This window comes from Misgurnus anguillicaudatus, unplaced genomic scaffold, assembly GCF_027580225.2.
Source record: "Misgurnus anguillicaudatus unplaced genomic scaffold, ASM2758022v2 HiC_scaffold_32, whole genome shotgun sequence".
Taxonomy (NCBI): Eukaryota; Metazoa; Chordata; class Actinopteri; order Cypriniformes; family Cobitidae; genus Misgurnus; species Misgurnus anguillicaudatus.
Window position 1 is genome coordinate 174194 of NW_027395282.1, and position 16108 is coordinate 190301.

The window sequence follows — 16108 nt, forward strand, 5'->3', positions numbered from 1 at the left end:
GATGTCCTTTAAGTGTGAAACTCTTGTCACATTGAGGCCAGGTGTAAGGTCTCTCTCCAGTGTGAATCCTTAAATGAAACTCAAGGCTCCCTTTCTGAGTAAAACTCTTTTCACACTGAGTGCATTTGTACGGCCTCTCTCCGGTGTGTATTCTTAAATGTTTCTTAAGGTTACCTTTATGCGTAAAACCCTTTCCACACTTCTGGCATGTGTGACGTCTCTCTTAATTGTTATTGTTGTAGTGTCTTTTATCTGTGGAACTGTTTTTATTCTGATGGGAACCGACTGAATGTTTGGTTTCTCTTTTATTAGTTGATGTTTGTAAGCGATCAGATGATTTTTCTTCAGTGATGACTTCATTAAGTTCCTGTTGTCTCTCCACCATTTCATACAGTTCCTGAGGTTCTTCTTTTACTTCCATTGTCATAATAATGAAAATAAAGAATAAATTGTTATAAATGTATTTAATAACAATCTATTTGTTATATAGAAAAAAATATCATTTTCTGTAAACCGCACACCTAATTTGTCAAATGGTATTTCAAGCATTCTGACTTATTAACACAGTTATAGAGTTGTTTCCTCATGCTAAACGTAGGCAAAGTGTCAAAAATGCAGTTGGGCGTGTTTCAGAGTATTTCTGTGCCGAATGCACTTCGCCAGGGTTCGTACAAGTTTCGGCTAATTTTTTTCGATCACGGTTCTAACTGACGTTTCAGGGGTTTTCGATATGTATCACTTCTTTATATGGGCTTCCGCCGGAAAACTTCCCCCGGAAAACCCCGCCCAGCCGTCAGTCAGCAGGAGACGCTAGAGCTTGCTAACAGCTTATCACGCCACTCAGCTTTGTTTAATTTCAAAAGTCAACAATGGCACAACAAGAAGTGTGTTTTTGGATGTAAGAAGAAGACATCCAGCCTTATGGAAACAATGGATATAGTTTATTATCCGGATTAACAGCGGAGTTTTGCGTGTGTGTTTGATGCGGTGGATTTTCAGAACCGGGTCATGACGAGTTACACGTGGTAAGTAAGACTTCTGTCTTATGTTGGAAATAGGCGCGTGTATATTATATAAATGACACGAACATGTAGTGAATCATAAGTTAAAACAGTGTTGTATAGTGTTGCATGACTCGTACTCGCTCCTCCCGTGTTATAACTCCTCCTTCTTCATTTTTTCGTACGTTATCGGAAAGATTCGGTAAAGCTAATGTGTTGCTTGGCTACTGCTAATTGCTGTTAATGTGAATGAGGCTTAAAGGCGGAGTCCATGATGTTTGAAAGCAAATGTTGATATTTGAAATCACCTAAACAAACACGCCCCTACCCCAATAGAATCTGGACCTTCTGTTGATAGACCCGCCCCACACATACGCAACCCGGCATTTGATTTGATTTGATTGGCTATAAGTGTGTTTTGGTAGTCGGCCCGTCTCCTTATCCAAAGCGTTTTTCAAACATCGTGGACTCCGCCTTTAAAGTACATTCACATTATAAGCGACTTTGTCACTGGGTGTCACTTGTCTCTTTTAAAAGAGGTGTTTCTATATCTGCTTGTCACAAACAAATGAGTAACGAGTGAACCCATAGACTAATTATTTTAATGAAAGCTAATTTGTGTCAGAAGCTGGCAAACTGAAGTCCAATTAATAAAATGAGTTCAAAGGTGTCGTTTAGTGCTACTTTGATTGATTAAAAGACACTCAAACATTTTAAGATTGCTGTTCTTAAGAAGCATCAGCTCTGAACCATGCCTCTTTAAAGAAATCTGATCAAGAGTTAGAGTGCAATAAGGCTGAAAAGGGATACAAAACAATCTCTATGGGGTGGTTTCCCTGACAGTGATTAGCTTAAGCTAGGACTAGGCCTAGTTTAATTAGGAAATATAACTAGTTGTAAAATATGTCAGTGCAAGTTGTTTTCAGTTCGGACAGCTCTTACATTTACTTTAGTCAAGGACTAGTCTAATTCCTGTCCAGGAAACCATCCCAAAAAGTTTAGACATCTATTAGTTAACAGTTAGACAAATTGTCTATAAATGGAGACAGTTTAAAGCTCACGTAACACACGCTGTTTCTGCATTTCTGATATTAATCTGGAGTACCTATAGAGTAGTATGACATCCTTTATATCTCCGAAGAGTCTTTAGTTTAATCAGATTTATAAAATAAAGATTAGCTTTAACGAATCTTTCCGATAACGTTCGAAAAAATGAAGAAGGAGGAGTTATAACACGGGAGGAGCGAGTACGAGTCATGCAACACTATACAACACTTTTTTAACTTATGATTCACTATATGTTCGTGTCATTTATATAATATGCACGTGACTATTTCCAACATAAGACAGAAGTCTTACTTACCACGTGTAACTCGTCATGCCCGGTTCTGAAAATCCACCGCATTAAACACACACGCAAAACTCCGCTGCTAATCCAGATAATAAACTATATCCATTGTTTCCATAAGGCTGGATGTCTTCTTCTTACATCCAAAAACACACTTCTTGTTGTGCCATTGTTGACTTTTGAAATTAAACAAGGCTGAGTGGCGTGATAAGCTGTTAGCAAGCTCTAGCGTCTCCCGCTGACTGACGGCTGGGCGGTGTTTTCCGGGAGAAGTTTTCCGGCGGAAGCCCATATAAAGAAGTGATACGTATCGAAAACCCCTGAAACGTCAGTTAGAACCGTAATCGAAAAAAATTAGCCGAAACTTGTACGAACCCTGGCGAAGTGCATTCGGCACAGAAATACTCTGAAACACGCCCAACTGCATTTTTGACACTTTGCCTACGTTTAGCATGAGGAAACAACTCTATAACTGTGTTAATAAGTCAGAATGCTTGAAAAAGATAATTGGAACTGGCACCCATTTCTGTTCATGAGTCTACCATACAAAAGTCTTGGAACAGGCACAGTGTCTATTGCAGAACACCATGGAGGAAGCCTACCATAACTCCCGAAAAACATTGCGGTGAGCCTGAAGTTTGCAAAAGAACACCTTGGCAAACCCCAGTGCTACTGGGAAACTATTTTATACACTGATGAAATAAAAGTTTAATTGTTTGGAAAAATACTTTGGTGCAAAAAGGGCACAGCTTACAAACATCATCCCAACAGTGAAGTATGGTGGAGAGAACATCATGATTTGAGCATGCTTTGCTGCCTCAGGGCCTGGACCACTTGCCATCATCGAGGGGGAAATGAATTCCAGAGTTTAACAAAATATCCTACATGATAATGTCAGTCTTCACCAGTTGAGGCTCAGTAGAAGGTGGTTGATGCAGCAGGACAATGACCTTAAGCATTGAAGTAAATCCACCACAGAGAGGCTTGTGTATGTTTATTCTCCGGTGTGAATCCTTTCACTAGTCCTAAGGTTTGATAATTGCGCACAAGCCTTTCCACACTGAGGGCAAGTGAAAGGCTTGTCTCCGGTGTGAATCCTTTTGTGAGAGCTAAGGTTTGATAATTGCACAAAAACCTTTCCACACTGAAGGCAGGTGAAAGGCTTGTCCCAGGTGTGAATTCTTTCGTGAGCCATAAGGCTTGTTTTGCTTGCAAAACTCTTTGCACACTGAGAGCAGGTGAAAGGTTTTAGACCAGTGTGAATTAATATGTGGGACGTAAGTTGTTGTTTCGTTATGAAACTCATTTCACACTGAGGGCAAATAAAAGGTTTCTCACGAGTGTGAATTTTTATGTGGGACGTAAGTTGTTGTTTCGTTATGAAACTCATTTCACACTGAGGGCAAATAAAATGTTTCTCACGATTGTGAATTTTTATGTGGGACGTAAGTTGTTGTTTCGTTATGAAACTCTTTTCACACTGAGGGCAAATAAAAGGTCTCTCGCCAGTGTGAATTTTTATGTGGGACTTAAGTTGTTGTTTCTTTATGAAACTCATTTCACACTGAGGGCAGGTGTATAGCTTTTCTTTGGCATGAGATCTTTCGTGAACCCTAAGGTTTGATTTTAGTGCAAAACTCTTTCCACACTGAGGGCAGGTGTGAGGTTTTCCTCCAGTGTGAATCATTAGATGATCCTTAAGTGTTTCAGCACGTGAAAAACTTTTTCCACACTGAGTGCATTTGTATGGCCTCTCTCCAGTGTGATTTCTCAAGTGTATCCTAAGGGAACACCTAAATGCATAACTCTTCCCACACTGAGGGCAGGTGAAAGGCTTCTCTCCAGTGTGAATCCTTAGATGATTGTCAAGTATTCTTGCACATATAAAACGTTTTTTACACTGTGTGCATTTGTATGGCCTCTCTCCAGTGTGAGTTTGCACGTGTGTCCTAAAGGAACCCCTTAATGCATAACTCTTTCCACACTGAGTGCAGGTGTAAGGCTTCTCTCCAGTGTGAATCCTTAGATGATTCTGAAGTCTTCTTGCACATACAAACATTTTTTCACACTGTGTGCATTTGTACGACTTCTCTCCAGTGTGAGTTTTCGCGTGTGCCCTAAGGGAACCTCTTAATGCATAACTCTTTCCACACTGAGTGCAAGTGAAAGGCTTCTCTCCAGTGTGAATCCTTAGATGATTCTGAAGTGTTTTTGCACATACAAAACTTTTTTCACACTCTGTGCATTTGTACGGCCTCTCTCCAGTGTGAGTTTTCAAATGTGTCCTAAGTTTACTCCTAAATGCATAACTCTTTCCACACTGCTGGCAAGTGTGACGTCTCTCCTTATCGTCAATGCTCATTTCTTCCCAATGATGTCCGTTTCTTGTGAAACTCTTTCCACCGTGATGAGAACCGACTGAATGTTTGGGTCCTTTTATTTTCGTTGAGATTTGTAAACAATCAGGATATTCCTCTTTAGTGATGACATCATGAGGTTCCTGTTGTCTCTCCTCCACTTCATTCAGGTCCCGAGTTTCTTCTTTTACTTCCATCATATCTAAAATAAACATTACATTGTCAGAAATGTATTTAAAAACAAATTCAATTCAGTTTTTACACAGCCCTTTTCAGAGCCACAACACTAGTAGCCTTAAATGACTGAAGATGTTCGTATGGTAATCTTCCGTAACTTACACTACCCAGAAGTAGTGCCTCACGTGAAAGAGAAAGAACTCTGTGCCGTAAAGATCACTCTGCATCTGATCTCTATCAAAAGTCCTTTACAAATGGAATTATCTCAGCTTTTTGCTCAAAATTTGGTGTTTTTGAAGAAACCTATCCATATTTGAGAGGTGACAAAAAGAGAACTAAATAACGTTTTTTTTTTTGAAAGCAGAGGGTCTGTTCTTTCATTTGATATATTGTTTGTTTATATATTTAAAGATGAACATTTTCTAGAAGGCATTCAACTTTTGTGAAAATCATGAAAAATTCTGCCACTGGCTGGCAACTTTTTTTAAAAACGCTGGCGGGGAAATAGTTAACTTAGTTGTTGATTGTTACCAAGGGGTGGCCAATGCCAGGAAAGTATATAAACAATATTAAGAGCTCAGTCTTCAGGTGAAGCAGTTATCAACAGGAGTCTACAGAAACATGTAAGTGTATTTGTTTTTAGACTTGTGAAGTTTTAGCTCAGTAATTGAAGCCCTAAGGCGGGCAAGGGCAGCCTCCAAATCATCTGTGCTGATCTTACTGGATCTATCTGCCGCTTTTGACATGGTCAATCACCGCATCCTCCTGTCGACCCTCATGGCTATGGGTGTCTCTGACACAGCGCTTTTATGGTTAAAGTCGTACCTCTCAGGTAGGTCATTTCGGGTATCCTAGAGAGGTGACGTCTCTGATCCCCAGTGTCTCGATTCCGGGGTGCCTCAAGGCTCTGTGCTTGGACCGCTACTCATATATATGACATCCCTGGGTTCTGTCATTCAAAAACATGGCTTTTCCTACCACTGCTATGCTCAACTCCACTTGTCGTTTCACCCTGATGATGCCACGGTTTCTGCCCGCATTTCGGCATGCCTGAGGGACATCTCACTCTGGATGAAGGACCACCATCTCCAGCTTAACCTTGCGAAGACAGAACTGCTTGTCACATCATCTGAACCAAAGATTCTGCACAACCTTTCCATTCAGCTAGGTTCCTCGATCATCACGCCTTCCAGGACGGCCAAAAACCTGGGAGTGGTGATTGATGATCGGCTTAGCTTCACTGAGCATGTTGCCAGCACCACTCGCTCTTGTAGATTCATCCTCTACAATATTAGGAAAATTAGACCTTTCCTAAATGAACACGCTACGCAGCTCTTGTCCTGTCCTGTCCAGAGCTTCCAGCCTGCACAACCAAACACCTACAGATGATTTAGAATGCAGCGGCAAGAGTGGTCTTCAATGAGCCAAAGAGGGCGCATGTCACTCCTCTCTTTGTCAAGTTACACTAGCTTCTTATAGCAGCTCGCATCAAATTTATGGCTCTGTTTCTGGCCTTTAAAACCACCACTGGGTCAGCACCCCCTTACCTTCACTTACTTATAGAGCCTTATGTACCCTCTCGATCCCTGCAAATAATTTTAGGGATCGGGTTAAATGATGCAAGTTTCGAGTGACTTGCTCATCACTAGTCCAATGTAATTCACCTCCAAACCAGTCTTTGCGCACCCCCGGCCATTCCCAAACTGTGGTCCGCGGACCACTAGTGGTCCGTGAGGGTACTGCAGGTGGTCCATGTAAAGGCAAAATAAGAATATGTATATTTTAAGAATATGCAGTGTTGTGCCTGAACAAGTTCATTGAACGAAAGTTCATGAACTCGTTCATATTTCAGGCGAACTTGAACTGAAAGTACTGTATGACTGCATGATGAATGCTACTGTGAACTCATTCATTCTGGTGCCTGTGAACGGCCCGCTCTCTCAGTTTAACGTCGTTCAATAGGGTGCCAGATTTCTATAGTCTTCCAGGTGCAAACCCGACTAAAACACACTGTAAACATGCCTTAATGTGTAGCGAAAAAAACACCCAATCTGGCAACATCGCCACCAGTCAGTGTTCACCAGTCACGCTGCATGCGTCATCAAAACAACACAGACGCTGCTGAAATTCTTGCCGCGCCACTCAAATTGTTTAACATTAAATAACATCATATTTGTCTTAAATCGTTAACGATTAACATTGGCTGCTAACGCATATTCTGGATCTTGAAGTAGACTTTGACTAAGCTCGCCTCACGCTATTTAACATGCACGTGTGGTGTGCAATACCTGTGAGTTGTCATACACGCAATGCCTACCAGCGCTTCTCGCCCGAGGTGCGACCCCCACCCGGCTAGCCTTTCAAGGTATGTGCAAGCAAATACAAAAATTAAAAGACAGTCAATGCTAATGTTAACCCTGGTTGGATAAGGATTTAAAGTTGGATATGAAGATGAAATCTGATGCATTTAGCTTCAGTGTTAAAACTGATAAAATAATTGCTGTCTGTGGTGGTTCTAGATGGGCTAGAATGGCAATCACTTAAAAAATAATAATATGGGAAAAAAGAACTATAAATTAGTTCATTTTTGGAACTGTGAACTAGTTCAAAATTTTTAAATATGAACTATGAACTGAACTAGTTCTTTTTAAAATTTGTGAACTAAACTAGTTCATGTAGAACTTTCCCAACACTGAGAATATGTATTTAAATAATACTGATATATTAGGGATCGACCGATATGGATTTTTCAGTGCCGATGTCGATACCGATTTTTGTTTCATCAGCCTTAGCCGATGACCGATACAGGCTGCCAATTTTCTTGAGCCAATATTTGGAGCCGATACTGGTTTTGCTCACTCAATTTACATCATAAAAATTATGTAAAAAATGGCATGTTGTTAAAAAGAGATGTTATTAGTTTGCACAGTCTTACATTTATTGTAGTCTAGGACTAGTCTAATCCCTGTCCAGGAAACCGCCCCATAGAGATGAAAAAAACCCCACTTTGTTCAGCTATGATCAGCTGTTAAGCCGAGCTTTCAATGTTGTCGTGAAAAGGTTGGTTGTTTTTAGTCACATGACCTGCAATCGTTTGCGGGTTCCAGCACTCTGTCTGTAAATTCTGCCGGAAAAATCGGCAAACACAGCAGCCATGTATCGGCCGATGCCGATACACATAAAACTCGCAAATATCGGCCCGATATATCGGCCGGCCGATATATCGGTCTATCACTAAAGAATATTGCTATAAATTTTAAATTAAATTGTCAAGTTATTGTGTGATTACTAAAATAGGCCAGTGGCGCTCGGCCGTGACATTCAAGTTCAGTGCCGTACAAAATGGATTGGTGTATGATTTGGCAGCCGTTTTGTGCAGTAAACTTTCTTTTAAGAAACCTGTTGTACTGATGTGATGACCAGTTATAGTTTTAGTGCTAGTAAGACTATTTAGATGTGCAGATTAATTCTGAACTTTGTGTAGACATTTTTATAATAAGTATTATGAGGTGGTCCGCGAAAATTCTTGATTACAAATAGTGGTCCACACACACAAAAAGTTTGAAAACCCCTGTGCTATGCTATCTCCTTTCCTCCCTCTCCCCCTGCATTCACTGCTTTGATTTTGAAAAATGCCGCCACAAATAGATTTTTCATGATTCCCATTTACATTTTTATTTTAAAAAAATATTTAAAACAGCTCAATTCATTGTTGCGAGTGCTCAGCACGTCTCTCTCTCTCTCTCTCTCTCTCTTATGTTGCATGCGAGCGCCTCTCTCTCACATGTACGTTCCTCCATATACTTTCTATTTTGCGTAAACATCAACAGTCATGGACTCATGGATGTTTCTGACAAAAACGACTAATTGAGTAAACATGATTTGAAGAAAGATTAGCAGAAGTGAGAGTCTGCGTGCAAGCTTTCTCCCTCCCTATGATGCGGTATGCCTGTGCACACGTTCTGTAGTCTGTGTAACAATAACAACAGCAGTGTAATCTCTCCTATTTCTGAATTTGCACCAAACTGTCTGCGGTATATCACTCGCTTTTAAAATCAAAAAATGGCTCAAAACACAACAACAATTATGAGAAGAGCGACAGCAGTAAAGCTTGGGGATGCACGATCTTGATTTTTCATGGCCGATTTTTACACAGATTTTCTTAACAAGCAAATTGCCCGATTCAGATCCGATTTCCGATTTTTTTTCTTATCAAGCAACAAACAAGAAAAAATGAAAGTATACATAAACAATATGTTTATGTCAAAGTGGTGCCCTCAGCATAACGTAGGGTTTATAGACAATTGGAAGCATTTCCGGGGAAGACCTGACCTGCTAAAGAGAGATGGCCTCCATCCGTCTCCGGAAGGAAGTGCTATACTCTCTAGAAATCTGGCCAACAGTCTTACTTTTGATATTGTCTGACTATCCAGGGCCCAGGTCAGGAAACAGACAGATCGGCTTACCCATCAGTCTGTTAGCTGCCTTGACATGTCAAGATCACATATATCCCAGCACATAGAGCCTTTTTTAACAGAGTACCAACACATCTCGACTGTGTCTGTTCCTCGAACAAATAAATACAGAGCACCGTTTACCTCGTCTCGCACAAATCTTATTAACATAAAATTAGAACACAATACATTAACAGATGAAACTCAAATGTTAAAATTCGGCCTTCTTAACATTAGATCGCTTACCAATAAAGAACCAATTATCAATGAAATAATTACTGACCAAAACTTAGATGCACTCTGTTTAACAGAGACCTGGCTTAAAGCAGACGATTACATTAGTTTGAACGAATCCACCCCAAAAGACTATTACTATAAACACGTTCCTCGTCTAAAAGGGAGAGGGGGTGGTGTATCTACAATATACAACAAAATATTTAAAGTAAACCATAAATTCGAACTAAAATTTAATTCGTTTGAAATAATACTGTTAAAAATGGAAATAACTGATCGTAACAACAAACAGCTTTTGTTCATTTAAAGGCGGAGTCCACGATGTTTGAAAGCCAGTGTTGATATTTGAAATCACCTAAACAAACACGCCCCTACCCCAATAGAATCTGGACCTTCTGTTGATAGACCCGCCCCACACATACGCAACCCGGCAAGGATGTCGGTTAGTAGACACGCTCCTTACTGCTGATTGGCTGTAAGTGTGTTTTGGAAGTCGGCCCGTCTCCTTTTCCAAAGCGTTTTTCAAACATCGTGGACTCCATCTTTAAGCTACCATATACAGGCCTCCGGGCCACCACACAGATTTTCTTAAAGAAATTGAAGACTTCCTATCTGAGCTTACAGTCACTGTAGATAAAGCTCTTATTGTTGGTGATTTTAATATCCATGTGGATAACCCAAAAGATACATTAGGACGTGCGTTTATTGATGTTCTTAATTCTCTCTGTAATAAACAAAACGTGTCAGGGCCCACGCATACTCGTAAGCACCCATTAGACTTAAAGGTTCAGTGTGTATATTTTAGCGGCATCTAGTGGTGAGGTTGCAAATTGCAACCAATGGCTCAGTCCACTGCTCACCCCTCGCTTTTGAAACGCATAGAGAAGCTACGATAGTCACCGCTGGAAAAGCATGTCATCATCGGAGACAACTTAGTAAAGAAAGTTTGTCCGTTAAGGGCTTCTGTAGAAACATGGTAGCACAAAATGGCGACTTCCACGTAAGGGGACCCTCGGTGTATGTAGATAAAAACTTCTCATTCTAAGGTAATAAAAACATAACGGCTCATTATGAAAGGTCTTTACACACCCCTGATAATATATTTTTGGATATAATTTTGCATTTCTGTCAAGAGATCCTTCTAAAAATTACACGCTGCACCTTTAATTCTGTCACTCTGACTCAATATTGATGACATCAAATATCACCCCAGAGCGATGCCATTTCAGACCATTGCCTTGTGTCATACACGATACTTCTAGATAGGACCTAGATAGGATGCTACAGATTAGCCAGAACAATAATTTCCACCACTAAAGATAGCTTTATTAGCACTCTTCCAGACCTGTCTCAAATGAAACATGTAGCAGATAATCGTGAAGATCTGGATATTATAATAGAAAACCTGAACAACGTTTCCACTAGCACGTTGGATGCCGTTGCTCCCATTCGAAAAAAGAGAATCAAAGAAAAACCGCCAGCTCCATGGTATGACCATCATACTGCAGCCCTAGCTAGAAAAATGGAAAGAAACTACTGAAGCACAAAGTTAGAGGTATGGCGTTCAGCATGGAAAGAGAGTGTTCAACACTACAGACAGGCTATTAAAACTGCCAGATCTACCTATCTTAGTACGCTTATTAAAGAAAATCATAACAACCCTCGTTTCCTATATAGCACAGTTGCGAAACTGACTAGAAATAAAGAACAAACAGATTCCAATAGTAAACTCCAACACAATAGTAATGACTTCATGAACATCTTTACTAACAAAATTATGTTTATTAGGGAAAACATCGAAGCTACGCAAGCAGCCACCACTCTACCCAATAGTACATTTACCACTAGATTACCATACGAACATCTTGAGTCATTTAAACCTACTACAATAGAAGAGCTCTCTAAATTAGTAACGTCATCCAAATCATCGTCCTGTATACTAGACCCAATTCCCACAAAATTACTAAAAGAGGTATTTCATGTAGTGTCAGACACGGTACTAAATATCTTTAACTCATCTCTAGAATTAGGATACGTTCCAACAGCTTTCAAACTAGCAGTTATTAGACCGCTCATTAAAAAACCAAACCTTGACCAGGGAGATCTAAATAACTTTAGACCAATCTCAAATCTACCTTTTCTTTCTAAAATATTAGAAAAAGTAGTGGCAAGCCAGCTACACACATTCATAGCGAATAATTAGGGCTGGGCGATTTGACCTAAAATCAAAACCTCGGTTAATCTAACATTTGACATCGGTTACGATTAATAAACGATTATTTTTTGCCTCATAGTTCACTGACAAGGTTGGAAAGTTTAGGGCACACCTTAAATCAGCCTGCAATGCAATTATTCACATTTTTCCCAAAATAACTGCATTACTGAAAAATATTAAATAGACTTAACTCTATGCAGATGTTGCATGTCATTATGTACAATTGATGAAACTTTCAGAATGGGAAGTTATAAACCAAAGAATCATACAACCCCCATGACTAATTATAGACATAAGATACATACATAATAAGTTGTATCCAGATAGCATATTGTAATGAGATGAGTAGGGCAAAATACATACTTGGACTGTATCCTTTACACGTTTCTTGTATTCAATCCATTTTTTCTTAACTGGGCACTGATGTCTAAGCCATTTATTCTCATCTGTAATGCTTTTGGTGTTAATGTAGACTAGAAGTTCTCCCGTTCTCTCTCTCCTTCATCTCTGAAGTGTCTAATTAAACTCACGCGGGCGCGTCTTTTCATGGTTTTGAGTGAGTGAGATGTGATGACATTACCCGGGCTGCTTAGAGACCCATCGGTAGATTAAACTGAGCGCGTGTGCGGTAAAAACCCGATTGCGCATTCCGTATTTTTGTCACAGGTGCCTGCACATTCGCGAGTACTTCTTAAAAAAAAGTACTGTGCTTCTTTTGGGCACTAGATGATCCTGCTGCTCAGTTAAACAGTGTTTGAGTTCTCCTCCATGTTTCGCTGTGCCACTGACAGGACGGGGCGGAGTTACGCAACATCACACGCAGCAGTTTGTTTTTAAAGGGAAAGTATTAACAGGATTAAAAACCGAAAAAACGGACATGATAAAATAATGTCGGTTAGAGGTTCTGAATTTCGGTTTCGGTTATTTTTCGATTAATCGCCCAGCCCTACGAATAATAATACATATGAAAAGTTCCAATCAGGATTCAGGCCCCACCATAGTACAGAGACAGCGCTGCTTAGAGTTACAAATGACCTCCTATTAACATCCGATCGTGGTGAAATCTCAATCCTTATATTACTAGACCTTAGTGCAGCCTTTGACACAATAGATCACAGAATCTTACTCAATAGACTAGAAAACTATGTTGGCATCAGTGGTCAGGCGTTAGCCTGGTTTAGATCGTATCTAAACAATCGATATCACTTTGTTTATGTAAACGAGGAAGAGTCATATCACTCCCTGGTTAAATACGGTGTACCGCAGGGATCGGTTTTAGGTCCTATCCTGTTCTCGTTATACATGTTACCCCTAGGAGACATATTCAGGAAACATAACATAAGTTTTCACTGCTATGCGGATGATACCCAGCTTTACATCTCGTCACATCCTAGCGAAACCCACCAGTTTGCTAAGCTAACAGACTGCATTAGTGATATTAGGCACTGGATGGCACATAACTTTCTTATGCTAAACTCCAATAAGACTGAGATACTTATTATTGAACCAAATCGCTCCAAACATATGTCAGATTACAAGTTGTCCATAGATGGCTGCACGGTGGTGCCATCTTCCATGGTTAAGAATTTAGGCGTAATGTTTGACAGCAATCTATCTTTCGATAGTCATATCTTCAACGTCTGCCGCACAGCATTCTTCCATCTTAGAAATATCTCAAAAATATGCCATATGCTGTCTGCATCAGATGCAGAAAAGCTTATCCATGCTTTTATGACCTCTAGAATAGACTATTGTAACTCGGGGGATGCCATGCAAATCAGGTAAACAAGCTACAGCTGGTTCAAAACGCCGCCGCAAGAGTGCTTTTGAGCGTTGCCGCAGGAAATGCGCAAGTTGAAAAATCTGAACTTTGCGGATTTCTGAGCCGCGTTAACCAATCAGGACTTGCTGAAGTAGTGACGTGATTACAGGAAGCGACCCGAGTCTCAGCGGAGTGGCAGAAGCCCCTCCCATGATGCAAATTTCCGTGTGAATGTCTCGAATCCCTAGAAATGTATGCGCAAATTAAGTGCCTAAACTCAAATGCGTCCAACTTCAAGCGTCCAACTACATGCGAATAACGTGTATTTGCCGCCTCTACCGCGGTTGGTGTGAATGCAACATAACAGTAGATTGGATCCAGACTTTGGTCTTAAAGGGGAAGTTACCTAATTTACTCCTGTCTGTCACTCATGTTTTTGTGAAAATCTCTCACTGCTCTTGACTAAACCACTTTTCTACATTTAATAAGATATGCAATGTACATCATTCTTTCATAACTGACTGTTTATATTTCAGTGAGCTTGGATTTTGTTTGTTTTTATCTTCTTTTTATGCATGTATATAAACGTTTTTTTGCAAGAATTATGATAATTCTATGGCATTAAATATTTTAATAACATAAAACTTTATTAAAAGATATAAAAAAAACTCTGAAACATTCTTCCATCTTAGAAATATCTCAAAAATATGCCATATGCTGTCTGCATCAGATGCAGAAAAGCTTATCCATGCTTTTATGACCTCTAGAATAGACTATTGTAACTCGGGGGATGCCATGCAAATCAGGTAAACAAGCTGCAGCTGGTTCAAAACGCCGCCGCAAGAGTGCTTTTGAGCGTTGCCGCAGGAAATGCGCAAGTTGAAAAATCTGAACTTTGCGGATTTCTGAGCCGCGTTAACCAATCAGGACTTGCTGAAGTAGTGACGTGATTACAGGAAGCGACCCGAGTCTCAGCGGAGTGTCGCTGTGGAATTTCATATCTTTATCATGATATGAAATGAATCCTATAGATATAGCCTATAAAATTTTGGTCATACCGCCCACCCCTAACCGCTAGTTGTGCTTATTTTTCTCTATTATTTACATGTTCATACATAAAGTTGCTTTGTAACTATTGTGTGCTTTCCTACTAGCAAGTAATGTAGAAGTGTTCATAAAATAAATGTTAAAATGTTGTAAACCCGAGGTATATACCCTGCTGGAAAAACCACCAGCTAAACCAGCACCAAACCAGCATGGTTTTTCCAGCAGCGAGTGCAGTAAACAAAGAGATTTGAAGTTTAAACGAGTGAAATGTAAATGATAAAGCATAAGATGAAGATAATCTGCTGTGGTGTTTGTTGTACACACCCTCAATGTAAACTAAAAACTGAATTTCCGCTTTTTTTTCTCTACAACATCGATCAACAGTAAATACATTCATGTTTGTCTTGAGCTTTATAGCTGATCTGAGCACAGTATACAGTGTTTAAATCAGGATCAACTCGTAACATACAGGACAGAAATATAACAGTGACATCATCATTATATTCTCGTGCACGCGCCTCATGTGAAAATTAATTGAAACATTTGAGACTTGTTTAAATGATGATAAAGAGTTAAAGTATAGTTACCGATACACGTGTGTAGACTTATCTTCCTCCTCTGCTTCTGTTCATCTTCTTCTTCGTCTTCTTGGCAGTTTGCAAACAATGCGCATTACCGCCATCTCCTGGAATGAGGTGTAAACTCAAAGAGATGTCAAATTATAAATGCTACTAAGAAGATGAGTAAAGAAAAAATGTACAAAAAACCATAACAGCCTTGATTACATATTATTCAGCAGGCAGACTCGGCTTTTTAAACTCAATCCATCCCACAGGCAGACACATTAGTACATCAAAACCACTCCTACATTCAGTGCGGAATTATGCATATGCTTACATGAATGCAATAAAATAATATTGATCTTTTTTATTACTGCTAAATTATTGTATAATTACTATATAAATTAATACAATTCAAAATAAACTACATAGTTAAAATGCATGGTACCTGAATATGTGCATTTTGCTACCTAACATGCGATCGGCAAATCATTTTTTGTTTTATTTCGGGCGTTCTGCAGACACAAAGCTGTATGTATAATGCTTCTGAAGGGAACTGTCTCTAATGGCATTTTAAAGTCTTGATGGCATTTTCTTTCAACCTATCATGTCTGATAAAGCACTGTTTAAGTGCACTCAACTGCTTTGTGTATGTGTTTTGTTTTAGGCTAATTTCACAAAAATTAGTCAGGTCATCTTGATTTTCTTAAAATTTTGAAATTAAAGCTCAATTATAATTATGGCATTACAATGAAATCTAATTAAAAAATCTAAAAAAAAAAAAAACGAAAATGTTTGATGCTAAAAGTATGTTGAATATTTGTTTAAGGCCAGTTTTACCTGGAACAGGCACATAAACATCTTGATCATGTGCTCAAAACAAAGTTAAAATAACAAATCAGTATTGAAACGCAATGAAGCAACCTTCCCAGGTAGCAAACAGACGTTGGCCC

General features: G+C 39.5%; 1 protein-coding gene across 1 annotated transcript; it reads right to left on the reverse strand.

Annotated features, from left to right (window-relative positions):
• Positions 1–2636: 2636 nt before the first annotated feature.
• LOC141348971 (uncharacterized) lies at positions 2637–16014 on the reverse strand. The gene is made up of 2 exons (XM_073865669.1): positions 15183–16014; positions 2637–4908 (listed from the first exon to the last, which is right to left on the reverse strand). Exon 2 carries the CDS (start codon positions 4904–4906, stop codon positions 3344–3346), a length of 1563 nt encoding a protein of 520 aa, XP_073721770.1. The 5' UTR covers positions 4907–4908; positions 15183–16014; the 3' UTR covers positions 2637–3343.
• Positions 16015–16108: the final 94 nt, after the last annotated feature.

Coding starts and splice junctions, on each gene's coding strand:
- LOC141348971 (XM_073865669.1), bottom strand. CDS start 4,906: ATGATGGAAGTAAAAGAAGAAACTCGGGACCTGAATGAAGTGGAGGAG.